General features: G+C 33.7%; 1 protein-coding gene across 18 annotated transcripts in view; it reads right to left on the bottom strand.

Moving 5' to 3' along the window:
• The window catches only part of Npc1a (Niemann-Pick type C-1a), a 64693-nt gene extending 46450 nt beyond the window's left edge, over positions 1–18243 (bottom strand). For 9 of the 18 annotated variants that reach the window (XR_012410293.1, XR_012410296.1, XR_012410298.1 and 6 more), the window contains exon 1: positions 16743–18243. Coding sequence is in view for 10 of the 18 variants with exons in the window: in XM_073968356.1 (XP_073824457.1) it covers positions 16743–16901 (159 nt within the window). In the remaining 8 variants the exon portion in view is untranslated. The remainder of the gene's footprint in view (positions 1–16742) is intronic. The other 9 variants (XR_012410294.1, XR_012410297.1, XR_012410299.1 and 6 more) reach the window with 2 other exon arrangements.
• Between the last annotated feature and the right edge of the window lie 1163 nt (positions 18244–19406).

Raw genomic sequence — 19406 nt, 5'->3', positions numbered from 1 at the left:
TTTATTTCTTTGCACTTGTTTGTTGTTGTTACGTCATTACTGTGCTTGTCGTCCAATTGTATTTCCCCATGTATGTATGTGAGTATGGTTGTTCGCTTAGTGCGAATGTGTGTCTGTGTGTTCGCTGCACAGATTCGAGGTGTTGCCATATGCTCTAGATATTTCTCGAACAGGGAGACTTTGGGATATAAATTACCGGGGAAATGGCAATGGGGAGTAGTCGTGTTTTAAGCGTTGAACTGAACAGATCGGTTAAAGAATTGCTGCGTGCTAACTAGAGACTTGCTGTGTGCTTAGTAATTAAAGTCAGTTCTGAATAAGTGTAATAAAGTAAATAAAGCATTGTAGAAACGTAATCTAAAACGAACACTGTTTTATTTGGTACAAATCGTACTGGGGAATAAAACAACGTCTACACGGAGATGAGTTAAACCTAATTCCGTAACAATACGTTTCACATACCTTTCATTACAATTACGAAAAGACAATTTTTAATAACCGTTGTTTATTTCGCATATTATCATAGATTTATAAACATCTTAAATATTAAAAAAAAATTCCAAATAGGGTCACTTTGACCTGGTTTTATACCCACTTATTAATGTATATATATTATATTTTTTTATAACTACACGCACTGGGATCCTATTAACAATATCTGACACTTTTTAGTGTAAATTGATAAAAAAAATTTTCGATTTTTGGCCAGGTTTTTTCGAAAATCGAACACTGTGCAATGTGTCGCAATTTTTTTGCTTAGTTTGTATTAATTTTATTAGTTTTTAGATTTAATCCAGGTACCATTGTAGTCAAATTCCAATTTTAATGCCAAAATGCTTTATTATTAATAGTTGAGTTCGTTTACTTGCCTTAGGTTACCATTTCTTATTATTTGTAACCTGCAAAGCATTCCTTAACCCCAAAAGTGGTAAAACTGGAAGCAATATTTAAAAGAAAGAGAACAAAAATGGCTTTCTCTTTTACCACAGGCTACCAGAAAAATTTCTTCGGGTAAAAAATGGTAGAACTGATTATTGACATGTTGACATTTTTCAGGAGGCGATACAGTCAGTACATTGTCCCAATGTAAACTTCTATATCTCAAAAAATGGTAAAAATACGAAAATACCATTAAGGTCAATCTTGTAGAGAATTTTCGCTGCTGCAACATTTTCTATGAACATTGTAATTTCAGAATCCGCAAAAACTTCCCAGGTGTAAGCACCTTTCATTTAAAGTTAGTTAAGGCGCATTGTGTACTTAATCCACATAAAGTATGCCGCGTGCCACCATTCGAAAGTTTATGAAAATACCTATCCGACAACAGCATCCCCACCTATACGACAGATTATTTTATATATTCAAAAGGCCATAAGTCGCTTATTTGTTTAATTCACTCTTATACTTAAGTTAGTATAGGCCCACAATAATTATGATGACCGGTCTTCGGACATTCCCCGAAGAAGAGTTTTTTTTTTCGACAGTTACTCAATATTATCTCGTATAGATTGCAAAGACAAAATGGTAATCGCAATTTACGTTAAAAATTATGCAATTATCGTTTGCGAAAAATATCTTAGTAGGGAAAAAACTCTTTTAAATATTCTGTAATAAAATTCAGAGATATTTATCTTATGGTACTTTACAGAAATTCCTCATTTCTCAATTGTAACTTTAAACGAATTCTGTTCAGAGCTATAGGTGACATTAAGCAACGTTTCGACGAAGATTCGATTGCTATAATTATTATGGAAAAATATTCGGTCTTAAATCTGCTGAAAAATACTGCTAAACCACCCTTAAATTTCTTGAAAGTGAAAAAACATGCACTTAGATTCCAAAAAATCATAAACTTAAAGCTTCTCATAGCCTTGTAACGCATCATAAGTCATTGGTAAATACATATCTCCTAGAAGCTTCTTTTTACGTTTTGTATTGGAATACACAGAAATGCCGGAAACTTGGTAGTGTTCTGATGTTGATGCTTAGGTGTGCCTTAAGTTTTATATGTACATAAAAGCGAAACTTGAACTAGATTATTGGTTACATAAATAAGCCGATGATTTGTTATGTGTTACGAGGCTATGAGAAGCTATAACCTTATGATTTTTGGAATGTAAGTGCATATTTTCTATCTTCTGAAAGTGATATAGGACTCGTAGACCAATTGCAAGAAAATTAAATGCGGTTTAGCAGTAATTTGTCTGGAGATTCCTCTTTCTTCCCTCCCAGTCTTTGGTTTTAGATGTTTCACGAAATCTATTATTTCTATGTTGTGGCGACTTGTGCACATGATTTCAACTATGTACAGTGAGTCAATTAAGTATTTTGCTTCTTTAGAAAATTGAAAAAATTCAATAAATTCGTTTAAAACCATTAAATTAGTGGTCAGAAAGTGGAATATTTGTATGTAGTATGTTTGTGGATAGTTTAGTGTCCAATATCTACAAGAACCGCTGCGAAAGGCTTAATGGTCTTCGAGATATTGACAAAAATCTACAACAACACAAAATATTTTACCTCAAAAAAGTATTTTGCCTTTTACATATTTTTTGAGAAAATGACATTTTTGTTACACGCTAAAGATTTTTCTAGTAACCGTTGGAGATTATAACATTATAGAACCGTTGCGGCACCAGTTTCAACATCTTGCGACATGTTTTCGCTGTTATTTTCTCACATTTTCCTACATTAATGTCTACGACAATATTTTACATTAATTTAGGTCATTACCCACATTAATCTCTAAGAAAATCAGTGAAAGATGATTCGCCGCCACCTTCAAATCATAACAAATTCGTAAAAATAAATAAAAAGCTAAGGTGCATCGCAAATAGCGAAATAAATTACAGTTTGGAATTATGAAAATCAAGAACAGAGGCAAAAAATTGTTTAAAAATTCGCGAAGATCCTTCCTGGCCGCTTCCAAAAATTAATCGGGTCTTCAATATTAATCTCTGAACCAATGTCTTGGATGAAGTGTCCGCAAGGTTCCAAAATCCAAAGATATTGACGGTGTTATGTCAAGAAAAAAATTAAAAAATAATTGGAAAATATGCAAAAACAATCATGCCTTGCCAAGACCTTTGACGTTATAAAATTAAATTTTAGAAATGGTCCGGTTTAGTGGCGAAGGTATTTAAATATATTTGTATCGGATGACGCTAACATGTTGCGTCAAAATATCAATAAAGAGTGATCTATTTTGTCTTGTTTATTCAAAAATAATAAAGTTTTTTCTTGGTAATTACCTAAATTAATGTAAAATATTGTCGTAGAAATTAATGTAGGAAAATGTGAGAAAATAACAGCGAAAACATGTCGCAAGATGTTGAAACTGGTGCCGCAACGGTTCTATAATGTTATAATCTCCGACGGTTACTAGAAAAATCTTTAGCGTGTAACAAAAATGTCATTTTCTCAAAAAATATGTAAAAGGCAAAATACTTTTTTGAGGTAAAATATTTTGTGTTGTTGTAGATTTTTGTCAATATCTCGAAGACCATTAAGCCTTTCGCAGCGGTTCTTGTAGATATTGGACACTAAACTATCCACAAACATACTACATACAAATATTCCACTTTCTGACCACTAATTTGATGGTTTTAAACGAATTTATTGCAATTTTTTCAATTTTCTAAAGAGGCAAAATACTTAATTGACTCACTGTATATTCGACTAAATATTCAAAAATAAGCAAAATTTTCTTTTATTTCTACCGTTTTTATAATGAAATATAACCAGTTTACTCTTTTCTAGGATAGCGTTTTCCTTAGCGCTAAATTTTAATAATTTGCTATAAAATATAATATTTTTACACACAGGAACAAAGATTATGTTCTCAATTATTAAAATGTATACTAATATTGCAGAAAAAGGTCGATATTGGCAAAATATTTAACAAAAGCTACAAAAACCGAATATTTTTGACGCATAAAAATTAGGGTTAACAAATTTTTATTTGCTATTCTCGCTTATAGGGTTGCCATGGATCCATCTTATAACATTTTTTATTTGCTACAAGACCTACATTTTTGTATTTGCTTTTTGGTTATTAGGTATGGACTTCAAAAATACTGGGGTGTTAATATTGGTAAAATAGAAAACCGAATATTTTTGACACTGTATATTCATACGTGAAAAAATTTTTAGAAGTAAGCTATGATAACTTCAGTAGCTAATAGACCAAGAGAATATCGTTGCAATAACGGTCGGGTCTATGATCGGAAACGACCCGAGTCCAATTTAATGTATATTATTTGAGACTATTCTCTAACAAGATTAGGTCAAAGCAACGTTTAAAATTATCCAAAATATGCTATATAAATTTAAATTTATTTTTTAAAAAATGCTTAGAAATTCTCAAAAATATCATTTTCATATAAAATTTTAAGTTTACTCGCAAAAAGATCTCGGCGCTAAGTGGGTTAAATTAAGAGTATTAAAACTTCCCCCAGAAATTTGTTGCTATAGTTCCACGTTTTAATATAGTCCCCATAGGTAGGTACCGATTTTCGGTATTTTCAAGGTCTTAGACCCATTGTAACACCGAAATGGTGGAAATTTCGTATTTAGTCTTCGTTGGGAGCCCTAAACTTTTCCCCAGAAATTTGTTGCTATAGATTAACGTTTTGATATAGCCCACTCCCGATTTTCAATATTTTTAAAGTCTTAGTCACATTATCACACCAAACGGCTGAAATTTGGTAATTAGTCTTCGCCAGAAGTATAAAATATTCCTACAGAGAAATGTCGATATAGATCCACGATTTAATATAGCCCCCGTGTAACGGAACCGCCCGTTTTTTTTTATTTCGTGGGTTCTTTGTCACACTTTCGGACCGAAATGTGGATACAAACGCTTTGTACGTTCATAAATTAAAGGAAACTAGTTATTCCATTTTGCTTCAATACAACTCGCAATGGAGGGTATAAAAGTTTGGCCCGACCGAAGATAACGTGTTTTTACTTGTTAAATTATGAGTTTTTTTGTCTGAAATTAGTAGAGCTTTACTTATGTACATACATATGTGCCGATTTTGAAAAATTTTTGCAAGAAAGATTTCTACCGCCGAAGACTCTGAAATGCCAAATTATAGCTAGATCAGTTAATAAATATGAGATAACACGTAAAAATTCAACAAATCGGGACTACCATACGAGAGGGCTAGATCAAAGCATAGATCCATATTGAACATTTTTCGTAAGAAGATTTTCTATGCAGTGAAAAGGTCCCGTTCATTTCTGTAGGCTACGCCAAATTTTTTTAACTTAAATGTTGCCGGCGATAAATTTACATACTATTTACTTTCACTTCCATAAATTTGAATATATAATGAGTGATAAAGAATTTGTTTGCGCCGATCATGTATAATTTTCTACACCTCACCATTCACTTCATTCATATTCAGATTTGAAAATAATTTTTATTTAACATTTATTAAGAAGCCTATAAAGATTAAACACATATAGATATATTTTTATTCGTAAGTCATTAAAAAAGAACAAAAATATTTCGCTGAGAATCTGCTATTATTTGTTTGCCATTAAAAATTGAAAAAAGAGTAAATAAACATATGTGCATGTGTATTGTAAATGGAAGTAGCCATAATGAATAAGGTGCTAATGGGGAAATTTCAAATTCACACCTTGTCTTTTTTGACTTCCTCTACCCACACCCCCTCACATTATCACGGTACTCTTATTAAAACAAAGAAACAAATAAATATCAATTCATTTAAGTTCTATTTTAAAATTAATATATACATTCAATAAACCGTAATTATTCATTGTTTACTTATGTGTGAAAAAATAGATGATTCATCAAGAATGGATATTTGAAACTTAGTTCTGTATACATAAATCATAATTATTAGGTGTCAATTTTTCCCTGAACCAGTTAAAAGAAAATGGAGAAAGTGCTGTTTTGTATAGGTATGTATATATGTGATGTATTACATTTAGCTAGTATAAGTTGTGATTTCTTCAATACGTTGTTTTATTTCTTATCAACCAGACGTCGAAACTGGCGTTTGGCGAACCGACATCATTTTCTTAGAACGACACAATATGCGAATTTAGTAAATAAACAAAGGAACGAACAGCTATGCTGATACACAATGCCGAAACGGTATCGTCGATGATGATTATGACGAGACATTGCCAAAGGTGCGTATGAGTGACTAAATCGTTTTTGTTTTTAATTAATGTGACAAATGTGATAAGCTTTGATAATAGGTTTATGTTTCAGAATCACCTCAGCTGTTAGTCGCAGCACACCTGTTCTGGCAGTAATGTGTGATTCCCTTTTGGTAATTTGATAAGACTATGAAAAATATAAACAACATTGTGAATTCCTTAAGTATTAATCATAAGACATATTGAGAATGGATCGTTTGTCATTGCAATGAATCTAATATTTTTTTCCGGATATCAATAGAAGTTGTTTTGATGTAGTTGTTCTAAATAATTGTAATGATAAAATTATGATTCAGGGTTGTGCATACTAACTGCGACTATTAATATTTTGTGATAACAGTAATTTATTTCTACAATAAAAGAATTTGAAATATGAAACAAGACTAAAATAAATGACATAGTACAAGATGATTGATGCAGTGCTAGTCAAAATAGACATTAAAATAGCAAAAAATTCCCACAAAGCTGAATTTTGGTGGAGAGCTAGGGTTTGTCTTAGAAGCAATGTCCTAAAAGTCCGCATCAATCACATGTATGCAAAAACAGTTATTCGGGATCAAAGGTCAACATTTGGAGATGTTTTAGGTTTTCGGATTTTTTTCTTGAAAACGGTGGGTCTATGGATAGGTAAGTCGACTTTCGATTAATCGCAATTTTGCAGTCAAAAGTCTAAAAATCGTAGTCGACTTTTGTCTGGAGGGAAAATCGCATAATCGATTATCCTGTGATCGATTTTCGAGTTGGCCCATTGTTTGTTAACTTGGCGGTTTTACAGTTTCAAAAGAAAACGCGAAAAATCGCGTGGAAACTTGTTCACGATTAACAAAAGGCCACACAACATTTGTAATTACGTTGGTATTTCTTAAAATTTCAGGATATTTGAAAAAGATATATAGCCCTAAAGTACGAGGGCTGCCCGATAACTTTCTGGTATAGGCAATACTGCGTGCTGCCAGGCGCCATTTATCATTTTTTGGAAAGTTTGACAGTTTTTAGCCCAAACGCACTCAGGACAGTTTGACATACGATCATGTCTTGTGTTGTTTACAGTGACTTGAAGAAATCACTTTGCAAAAAATGGAATTTACTTGTGAACTTTTTGTCCGATCATTTTTTTACAACTTTTGACGTGGATAAACGCGGCAAGAGTGCATCGATCAAACTAAATCTTTGTATGTCGATGAAGGATCATCCATTGTGCCAGAAAAAAATTAAGCCGTGCCATGACGGATAATGCAAGATCGTTATGTTATATACCGTGAAATAGAGGCATCCTTGGGCATTTTTTCCTCCAACTAACATTTGATACTACATGAACACCTGGCCGCAAAAATGGGTTCTGTCGATTTGTGCAAAGAAATTGTGAATACTAACCCGTTGCTTCAAACGACGTTTATAAAATCGTCACAGACGACGAATCTTGGATCTATGCGTATGAGCCCGACCGTGGTAGTCTTCCAAGGCGAGCCGAATCCAACGAAAGTTGTTCATGAATGAAACACTTCGAAGCAAATGGTCGCCCGTTTCTTTGGCTAAACTGATTATGTTGCTGCTATACGGAGTGAAGAACGTAGGATGGTTGATTCTGATTGGTACACTACAATTTATTTGCCTGAAGTCTCCTGAGAAATTCGAAAAACGAACAAGAGAAGACAAATCATTGTACACCATGACAATGCCAGCTCTCACGCATTGATGGGTCATCTGCCATACAGCCCTGACTTGGAAAAAGTGCTTCAACAAATGTTTTGAGCACATGAAAAAATATATAACTCATGCTGGGGACCACTTAAGAAAACAATTAATGGTATTTGCGTTTTCATTGTTAGGCCAGAAAGTTATTGTGCAGCCCTCGTATCTAGCTCGTGGCCTTGTGACCTTATTGCGTTAGTCGGCTGATTTCTTACAAAATATTTTAGTTGCGGATACTATTACATTTTTCCTCGAAAATGCAACTAAAAGCATCAGAAATAGAAATGAAATACATGTGCTCAAAATTCGCACTTTTAACGTTTTGAAATGCTTAGCTTTGCATTTGTAAAGTATTAAGGCATGGTGAACTGCAATACTTAAGACTTTTGCGGACATTTGCAAAGCAAGTCTGCCTTACACTCAAAGGCAACAAGTGCTTGTGTATATGGAATTCTTCAAAAATTAAAAAATAACGCAAAATACAGGTTGCGGATGCGATTTAACCCACTATTAAAAAACAATTTTTATAATTGTTCAATTCGAATGTTTTTACAACCGATTGCTATATATTTTTCAAAACAATACACATATACATATCGTCGGTGTCATGCTTAAGTGTTCCATACGCCATTTTTGGCATTTTGATTTTTTGGTCGGGTTTTCTCTATCTCTTATAGTTTCTGAGATATACAGATGCCAGTATGTTCCATATCCGCTTTGTGACCCAAAAAATCTTGTCGTTTTGTTCCATATCCATAAAGCCTGGCGTATGGAACAAAACAACTTTGAACTTTTTAGTTCCATATCCATGTCGTTTGGCGTATGGAACAAAAAGAGACAAAAACGAATTGTTCCGCTCCAAAAATGATGGCGTTTGGAACAAAAAATTGGCCATTTTTGCCAAGTTACGAATAATGTGGCGTATGGAACAAATTGTTTTCAAGGACTTGGTTTAAAAACTGAAGAATAATAGTTTTTAAATCCAAATATTTTTGAATATTGTATTGTTATATGAAAACGAAAATTTATCAATCGTTTAAACAAAAAATACCTACTTTAAAGACAAAATTTTGATGTAAGTCCACAGAGGTATACGCAAAAACGTTCATTCGACTTGAAGCTAGTTTAGACACCGACTACAAAAATGGTATTATAAGAAAAACGCGTTTAAATGTTTTATGTTACCTCAGAAATGCAAAATATCAATCCGTTTTGTCCGATCGAAATGGCGTATGGATCACTTAAGCATGACACCGACGATATGTATGTACTGTCTATGCCGCTTAGACAAACTTTAATAAAATCTTGTCATTTCAAAAAAGTGTTCTTCGAAATACGAAATGCCTAATTTATGGAATTTTTCATTAAAAGTAAACATAGAAAATTAAAAAAAAAAATAAAATAAGATTTTCATTCATGATTTCGTTTTTTTTAATTGCCGGACGCCAACGTCACAATAACAATTTGTCATTTTTTGACAATCCATACATTAACCCAACTGTCTTGTTGTGTGTAATCACTGGGTATATTCTGTTACCATGGCTAATACAAACAATTTTCTTCAACACTCGTGCGTTTTATTACAACAGTCAGCTATTATAATGGAAAACTTGCCTACTAGTTATTAAACTTACATTGGGAGAGAGAAAGAGAACGCAACTAAAATACTTTGTCCACAAAACGTTTTTATTCGAATGAAAAAAAGAGAATCGAAAATACTAGATGTTTTACTAGGCTACTTATAAATTGTGAGTGAGCAGCATTGAGTTACCAAGTAAAAAATATTTTTTTTACGTTACATTGAAATAGTTGCGAGCTGGTGTTAATTGGTGTGTATAGAAAACAGGTTTAAGAAAGCAATGTGCTAATTGACTTCATCACAGATAGGTTTATTCTGTATCATATTAAAAAACAGGGCATATTATCGAAAGACAATTGACATTCTTCTTATTACTTAAAACGCTTTATCATTTGTGCTCTGTTCCAGAACCTGCAAGAAGCTACTATTTTTTACTACGATAACATTATTTCCTTTATGTTGTCGGAAAAAATATTAAAAATTAGCAGATTCTTGCAGTTCTGGAACAGACCATTTATATTGTAAGTGTTGGATATAAATATGCATATTAGGGCTACATATAACCAAAAAAATAACACGCCAGTACCATGTGCAGAATATTGTCCTGATAAGGTAAATGAGTGTTTTAGTTCGATTCGGTGAAAAAATTTTCCGCACCGACTAAGATTTCTTAATGCCTTTTAAACACTGCACACAGAAAAATTTTGAATTTAATTAAAAAAAAAAAAACATTTGTTTGTATACATACAAAAATATCGCCATTTAACGAATTTTATGTATTGACCGTAGTTATGTAGAATTTTCCGACATTGAAGATTATATTCAATTTCAATAATTAATAGTTTATTTAATAACTACAGTGAGTCAATTAAGTATTTTGCCTCTTTAGAAAATTGAAAAAAATTTCAATAAATTCGTTTAAAACCATCCAATTTGAGGTCAACTATATGTAAGTAGTACGTTTGTGCATAGTTTAAGATACAATATCTGCAATAACCGCTGCGACAGGCTTAATGGTCTTCTAGATATTGACAAAATTCTATAACAACACAAACTATTTTACCTCAAAAAAGTATTTTGCCTTTTACATATTTTTTCAGAAAATGTCATTTATGTTACACCCTAAGGATTTTTATAGTAACCGTTGGTGGTTATCACATTCTACAACCGTTTCGGCACCAGTTTCAACATCTTGCGACTTGTTTTCGCGGTTATTTTCTCCCATTTTCATATATTAATTTCAATAAATTCGTTTAAAACCATCCAATTTGAGGTCAACTATATGTAAGTAGTACGTTTGTGCATAGTTTAAGATACAATATCTGCAATAACCGCTGCGACAGGCTTAATGGTCTTCTAGATATTGACAAAATTCTATAACAACACAAACTATTTTACCTCAAAAAAGTATTTTGCCTTTTACATATTTTTTCAGAAAATGTCATTTATGTTACACCCTAAGGATTTTTATAGTAACCGTTGGTGGTTATCACATTCTACAACCGTTTCGGCACCAGTTTCAACATCTTGCGACTTGTTTTCGCGGTTATTTTCTCCCATTTTCATATATTAATTTCTTCGACAATATATTACAGAAATATTGATCATTATCATCGACATTAATCTCTAAGAAAATCAGTGAAAAATGACTCGCCGCTAACTTCAAATCATAACAAATGCGTAAAAAATAAATAAAAACCTAAGATACATCTCAAATAAAATAAATTACAGTTTGGAACTATGAAAATCAAGAGCAGAGGCAAAAAACAATATTTAAAAATCGCGAAGATCTTTACTGCCGCTTTCAAAAATTAATCGGGTCTTCAATATTGATCTCGGAACCAATGTCTTGGATGAAGTGTCCACAAGGTTCCGGAAACTTGTTGAATGGTAGGGGATGTTGTGGTATTTTTGATATTTGCAAAAAATGTAGAAATGTTATAACCCTAATATACATATTTGTACACACTTTGTAAAATATTTAAAAAGTTAGCGTACGGAAAAATTTGTATAAATATACCTGTAACCCTATATTCGTAACGATATTCTTCAGTATTTCATGTAATGACTCATTCCTAAAGACTAATATATTGCGGTCAACTAAATTAGGCAATTAGGCAACTCGCAGTGCCCTACGGCTGCATGAATAGGATCTCTGGCGCGGTTTGTACCTATGGGCATGGTTGTATCCTGAATGAATCAGGCATAAATGTGAACCAACGCGGAAAACTGAGCGACTATATATCACCAGTCCTGAGATTTGACGATATAGACGTCGTTATACCTAGTAGAGATGACTGGAACCGCAATAACCCCCCTCTGGACGGTCTGGCTTTCTATACAGACGGTTCCAAGATGGAGGAAGGTACCGGGGCTGGCGTCTACTGTGAAAGGCTATCTCTTGAGTACACCTACAGACTAGACAGCAACTGTAGTGTCTCTCAGGCTGAAATCTTCGCGATTTGGAAGGCAGCGGAATTGATAAAAAGTTTGGATGCAGAAATCTTTGAACCGGTGACTATCTTTGTGGATAGCCAAGCGGCTCTTAAAGCCATCAAATCCTGCAACATCAAATCCGATGTCGTCCTTAAGTGTAGATCAGCCTTGGGAACGCTAACTAACGGCTTCCGGCTATGCTGGGTACCAGGACACCGCGACTATCTGGGTAATGAAAGAGCAGACGAATTAGCTAGGCGAGGATCGCAGTCCACAGACCTAGCTATTGCTGACTCTATCAAATCACCCATTTGTCATTTCTTTCAAAATATTAAAACGTTCTCTGACGAAAGAGCCAGTGAATTGTGGCATAATAAAACTAGGTTCATTGTGGCAAGATCCATATGGCCGTCTCTGTCAGTCAAAAGAACGAACTCTCTGCTGAACCTGAGTAAAGCTGAAGTTAGAGTAACGACGGGAGTCATTACTGGACACTGCTACATCAGGCCCATACCAACAAATGGGATGAGGATGTTTCTGACTACTGCAGACTCTGTGAGGACGAGGAGGAGTTAGAGACGATCGAGCACATCCTGTGTCGTTGTCCAGCAATGGCTGGTAGACGGCATAGGTTAGTAGGTGCCTCACTTTCCACCGTGTCTAACTTTCTACTCAACTGTGGAACCTGCTGTGATCTACAACATCATCAAAAATCTGAAGTGGCTGGGACAGCGCAACCTGAACGCGTAAATAAATTCAACTATTCTGCCTACCATTAAAAATAAATATTTTCTCCTACTCTAAAACTACTACTCCACTCTTAAACATTCTTGTAATCTATTCGTTCTTTCACTGTGCTTACAACTTTCTCTTTTTATTTTTCCCCTATCCTCCCTTTTTCCACCTCCTCTTTTCCTGCAACTTTTTTCTACTGGACCGGAAGGTCTCCGAGTGACGCAGTCACAATTAGTGGCTGCACATCCCCTAACCTAACCTAAATTAGGTGTTCTGCAAATTTATTCTTTTTTATCATTTCTATTTTCTTGTAGGGCACAGTTGCTGTACTCTCAGCTTCCTGCTAACCATTTGGTGCGTAACAATCAAGAAGTGAATTGATTCTAAATTAAGTGCTACATGTGTAAGAATGGAAAAATGGCAACTTGTGAAAATGTGGGAACAATAATTCCATTAAAATTTACCAAATAACTTTTTCTCTTAATTAAAAATCTTACGAAAAGCAGAAATGACGACACCCAATGAAGACTTTTAAAGAAAAATGTGGTTTGTTAATGGCTGACTTCCGAAACGTCAGTTGCTTAGTATTCGTGCATGAAACTAGGGGTTCTTAGATTGAGTTGCCCACTACGGCAATTTCATGAAATTACTCTAGTATGGAACTCGATCTAAGAACCCCGTTTCATGCACGAATACAAAGCAACTGACGTTTCGGAAGTCAGCCAATATAATATTTAAATAAAAATACTATTATCATTTAATAAAAAGTGTTTCCACCGGGCTGATTCGGTCAGTTATTTTTATGGAATAAATAAAACTAATTTATTTCATATTTAACTCAACGTTTCGTTGGTCTTTTTCCAACTTCTTCAGGAGTTTTTTTATTAGAAAATCCTACGACAAAAAAAAAAAACTCCTGAAGAAGTTGGAAAAAGACCAACGAAACGTTGAGTTAAATATGAAATAAATTAGTTTTATTTATTCCATAAAAATAACTGACCGAATCAGCCCGGTGGAAACACTTTTTATTAAATGAAAATATAATATACGGTCATAACAATCAAAAAAAAAATACTATTATTTTGATATAATTTTGAAAAATGTTGATGTTTGTGGGTTGATGAAATTTCTGGCCAAAAATATACATACATATCTGACATCATGATGAAATTATAAGGTGATGTAAAACGGCGGTTGCTTTCAATCTGTCAAATTTTTAGTTATTGTCAATTAGTTGTATGAAAACATAAACAAACACTTTAATAGCTTGAAGGATTTTCGGTCAAAATAGAGTTGTTGTACTAGTTACGTGACCTGCTAAGTCTGACATATTATAATCCTCACACAACTCTGATGAATACATTTCTTCAGCAACACATTTCTCAGCAGCAATATATGTAGGTAGGATTCTACCCGGTATTTACACAAAACATGTATAAATACCAGGTAAATTTCTTTTTACAGTGTTTTATTTGTATGTTTATTTGGGTAAATAAAAGTTTATTTTGAATTCAAAATTTTGTTTTTCTATCATACAGCAAAGCAAAAAAAAAAAATACCAGAAAAAAGGTTTAACCACGCGGACTAAACTTTGTATATGTCAAATTGGTCGTTGTGCGAAAAAGTTAATGAAGAATGCAGGAGGACTTAATCTCAAGATTATCCACTGAAATCGTGGGTTAATCCAACTGATATATGATAAAGTTTGAATCTCGATCCAGCATTTATGCTTTTCTGCAAGAAGAACTAGAACAAACTTAGAGCAAAAATTATGATGTCTCAATATACGAGAGATTTACCAAAATATGGAACAAAATTGGCCATTTTTTAACTTGCCCTGTATCCAAAAAAGGTTAATTTATTCATAGTAAGTTAAAATTTGCTAAAACACTGTTTTTTCGCATCTAATTTCACTATTTTATTTTCTGTAGTTTATACCCACATATAGGGTAAATATCTGGGTATTTATCCATTTGTTCCCAAATTACCCATTTTAATGGGTATTTACCCATTTCCCATCTCTAAACAACAAAAGTATTCAAAAATGTCTCTTAATAAATACTTTTATGAAATTTTAGTTGAAATGCCAACATTGAGAAAATTTTCTACATATTGTTATTGAGTTTGCAGAACCACTTACAACGTGAGTTGGACTGAATATGATTAATTCGGGCACCTATGTCGTCAAAACCAAAAGAATTCAATGTGAATATAAATGTATCAGCTGAAGTAAAGGCGAAAAAGGATATAAAAACGGTTAGTGTCTTGCATCGCTGTATAAAAATAATCTTCATCCGCTTAGGTGAAGATGGATGGGAAAAGAGGTATTTTCAGGCGACCTACCGATTCTTTCGAAATTTTTGCCATAGATAGGTCCTGTAAACAAAAGCTTTTTATTATTTTTTTTATTTGTGGGAAATCCATACATACTTCCCGAGATATAAGCCTTAAAATTGCAAAAAACGGCAGATCGCGTGTAATCGCGACTTATTCCTCTTTTTAACCCTATAGGAGTGCTTGGAATTTATTTTAAAAACTCTAGCGTCAATTTCGGGAATTATCTCTTCTTTTTCCAGCTAGTAATATACACCACGGTGCTCCTAAGCTAACTTCAAATGATAGGCGATTACACCTTTGAAATTTTTTGTGAATTATGAAACTACAATGATGATAGATAAGAAAAAACAAAATCAAAAAAATCTCAGGAAATTGTTTTTAAATAAATCGCGGTCAAATGTCACATTTGCAGGCTTCTTTAGGTTTTCAGAATTTTGCTTGAAAACGGCAAGTCTTATCCCAACGTGACCCGTTCAAAATTCATATCCTCGGACGTTTCCCCTGAACGTTGATGATCATTGAATCAGTCGATTATTGTAAATCAGTAATTCTCATAACGGTGTGCACGTTTAGTTCTCTTTTAGTTTATGTTGTAACCAAAAAAGTTTATATTCGGTTATTTTTACTAAATTATTTTGTTTAATTAATAAATAATATGAAGATAACATCGAAAGAAACTTCAAAAATTTGTTTTTCCCGGTCCTCGATGATTTTAATGATACACATAACTCCATACTTCCCGAGATATGAGCCCTTAAAGTTCCGCAAAAAACAATGACATTTCTCATATTTTTACAGCCGGCCAATTCAGTATCGTTGTAAAGGCCGCAGTTAAATTTCCTTTAAAAAAACTTTAAGACTTTAAGTGAATGACCGGTCAGGAATTTAAGACTTTCAACTACGAACTGTGTCCAACACCGGCTTCGCGGTTAAGTCTCCTTTAAATAAATAAGTTTTTTTGGATGACCACCCTAGGGTCGGGATTTTAAAGCTTTTACTAATGGACGGGGTCCAACTACGCGGTTAAATGCTCTCTTTAACCATTCGTTGGAATGGCCAGATCCACATAATAGTTTAATAGTAAATTGTAGTAAATTTTATGACATAAGTTGAGTTTAGAGCCCGGTCCCGGATCTTGATGAGTGTAATGATATACATTACCTCGAAAGAGGTAAATGAAGGCATACATGATAAGGATTGTCTTATCAATCCTATGGAGAATCCTATATTTGAACCAGTGCACCCCATAAAAATAGAAGAAACGCTCAGTAATGGGTTTTATTTGTCTAGTTAGGTGTAAAATTGTCTGATGTAAAAGAGTAACGCTATTACCAATGAATTATTCATTTTGTGGTAAATTCACCGATTTTACACCCATCTTCTACTTTTGCGACCTCTTTATGTGTAATTTTGAATACATGGTGGGGGTGGTATGCGACAAATGTCATAAAGGGGTATACATTTTGTCAAATAATGTTGGAATAAATCTAAACTAAACTAAACTTAAACTGGACTTATGCTTAAAACAGATTTCATTTGTTATCAACGGCATAAATCAACATCGTAAGAAAGTTCGAAAAATCCATATATTTTTAACTATTTAATGCCTTCTGCGAAATTATAGGCAAAAGTCATGATTTATCCTAATGTTGGGAATACAGGGCAATATAATTTTGTAATTTATGTGACGATATGTATGCACATAGCATAGTCTTCAATTAACAACTCTAAACTAAAATGATTCAATCACTCCATCTCCACTTACCTGAATACTTGGTGCAATCAAATTAGAAAATATCACAGTAAAGCAGAGTAGATGCAGTAACGTTGGTCGTGGCGACAATGTGCTAATGCAGGATAATTTGGGGAAAACGGAGTTGCGACGTTTAGTTTTAAATGACCTTGATTCGGGTTCCGCCATCATTGCTATAACCCTGAGCAGGTTGCAGTAGTTATGTTAGTAATTGAGGGGAGAAAATATAATGGAATGATATTTGTGTAGTTGTTTTTGATGGCCTTTTGAAGGCCAACTTTGTCTCCTTCGTTGTTGATGTTCGTGCTGTCGGTTACAGTCGCCTTGTTTTGATATTTGTCGGCTGTTGGTTGTGTTTCGTATTGTTGGTTGGTCGGAATATATAGCAACAGCTCACAAAGAGCTATATTCAATTGCTGCTGCAGACTATAGTATTTCTTCTGTTGCGAGTAAAATTCCCATGCAGCAATTTTAATGTCAAATACACACGCATCTATGCCCGCATACACAAACTCTCGCAGCGAGAAAGACTTTCTCTTTCTGTCGGCTGACACTTCTTTTATTACTTGGGGCAGGGCGGCGTTCAGACACGCAAGGAGGGGCCTCCCTAATGTATGTATGTTTCTTTTGTTTGCACTATGTTGTAAACAACCCCACAAAATACTGAGAGGAAGTTATCCTCCTATCAATCTCACTTTTTTATAAACAATTGTGGTTCAGCTGATATCTTACCACAATTATATGACTAATTTGTGTTAACGATTTATTCACTTCTCACGATAAAATGCAGGAAAACAAAATTTAAAAAAGTATCTTTCAAATTCCAATAACCGAACGTAAAGCAAATTATCTTTGCAATAACAAGCAGGGCGGCGCAGTGACTTTAACCGAGAGAGGGAGAGCGAAACGAAAAAAACAATTCGGGTGAACGCAAAATAAATGACGTAGTCTGCCAATTAAATAAGCCAATTCGACTATATTTTTCCAATCAATTTTATTTCAGCTCCGGTTATTTGCGACACAACAAAATCATGGTTATTTGTAATATTCAAAATTCACTATTGTTTATTAAGACACTCTTTCATTTTGTTTTCTAGAAAAGCAGAATATTATTTGTATAGTACTGCATTTAAGATTTCTTTGTTCATTGCAAAGAGCAAGGAGAGAGATATGAAATTTTCACAAGTCTAAGTCTGGCAAAATCTTTTGTAAAAAATCAATAAATGAAATTTCACTATTTTTTTTTTTTTTTAATATTCTTGTAGTATTTGGTTTTCAACGGATGCAATTAGTAGTTAATATTTGATTCGAATGTGGAACTGGAATTCACTTTGTCCATTTTATCATTTTATAGCATTCGAATTAGCCAATAAGAGTTGTGCAAGTTTTTTTTACTTTTTAATTTTGCAAGTATACTATTTTTTCCGTTTTATAATGACAAATTCCGCGTCTCCGTTGTTAACCGTATTGTATATTGTATTGTATTGTAGTCTGACTCTGAGATACTTTTTTATTGTTTATGGGGAGAATTAATGCAGTGTTGCCACTATTTTTGGGGCCTTCTCTCAACATTGTCCCATCTTTCCTCCGAAAATCCCCAGATATATTAAGAAGTTCCCAGATTCAATTTACACTAAGGCCAAGTTTACACTTGCGCTCCAAAATCCACTTGATTTCAAACATATCACAATGATCAAGGTAGATGCATATGCGCAGCTGATCGAACATGAATTTCCAAAACAAGTTGTTGTAAATTGAATTAATCATCAAAAATATACGACAACAGTTTTGTTCCTTTACTTTTTTAATGGTAAGGGTGGTAAAAGCGAAAAGTGTCGAAATTCCTAAAAATTGCTCTCTCATGAACATTTTTACCAGAAAAGTAAAGGAACGGAAAATGGTATATCTGGCAGCAATGTCAAAAAGAAACATAAAAAAATCAATTTTCGTATTTTATTTCACAGTTTTTAATTTAGTTTTGTCAGCTTTCGACTTTTTCTTCTGTTTATCGTCCATTTTCTTTATCATTGTGAAATAATCGTCAAACAAAAGTCGAAAAATCAGTTCTGCCATTTTTTACCTGCAGAAATTTTGCTGGTAGCCTGTGGTAGAAGAGAAAGCCATTTTCGCTCTCTCTCTCCACTCTCACTCTCTTAAAAATTGCTTCCAGTTTTGCCACTTTTCGGGGTTAAGGAACGCTTTGCAGGTTAAAAATAATATCAAATGGGAAAGTAAGGGGTAGTTTACACTATATGTAAATGTCATATGACATGAAATTTTCCATAGTTATATTTTCGCTAATATGTGCAATATTGGAGATTTTCCTTACGCCATTTACTCTAAGCGTCCACACCAGGAAAAATGTAATAGAATTACGTCTTCACATTGCCTGCGTGAAAAGATATGGAATATTTTTATTTCGTGTCATATGACATTGATATATAGTGTAAAGGGCTGTTTACACCATGTATCAATGTCATATGAGCTGCCATTTCTTTCACCCATTCGACATTCTCTTAGTGTTGGGCAATCTCGTTCATTGAGCGGATCGATCTTTTTCATTCCGTTCACCAAAAAGATCCGGGTCGTTTAGTTCGTTCGTTGGCTCTTTTTCGTTCAACAATATATTTGACTGTATTATTTTCTTTTGAAGCCGTTCGTTCTCTACTACATATG

This window comes from Musca autumnalis, unplaced genomic scaffold, assembly GCF_047663935.1.
Source record: "Musca autumnalis isolate F117 unplaced genomic scaffold, ASM4766393v1 scaffold_2, whole genome shotgun sequence".
Lineage (NCBI taxonomy): Eukaryota > Metazoa > Arthropoda > Insecta > Diptera > Muscidae > Musca > Musca autumnalis.
The sequence above is the reverse complement of the archived record's forward strand: the minus strand, read 5'-3'. Positions and strand labels throughout refer to the sequence as shown.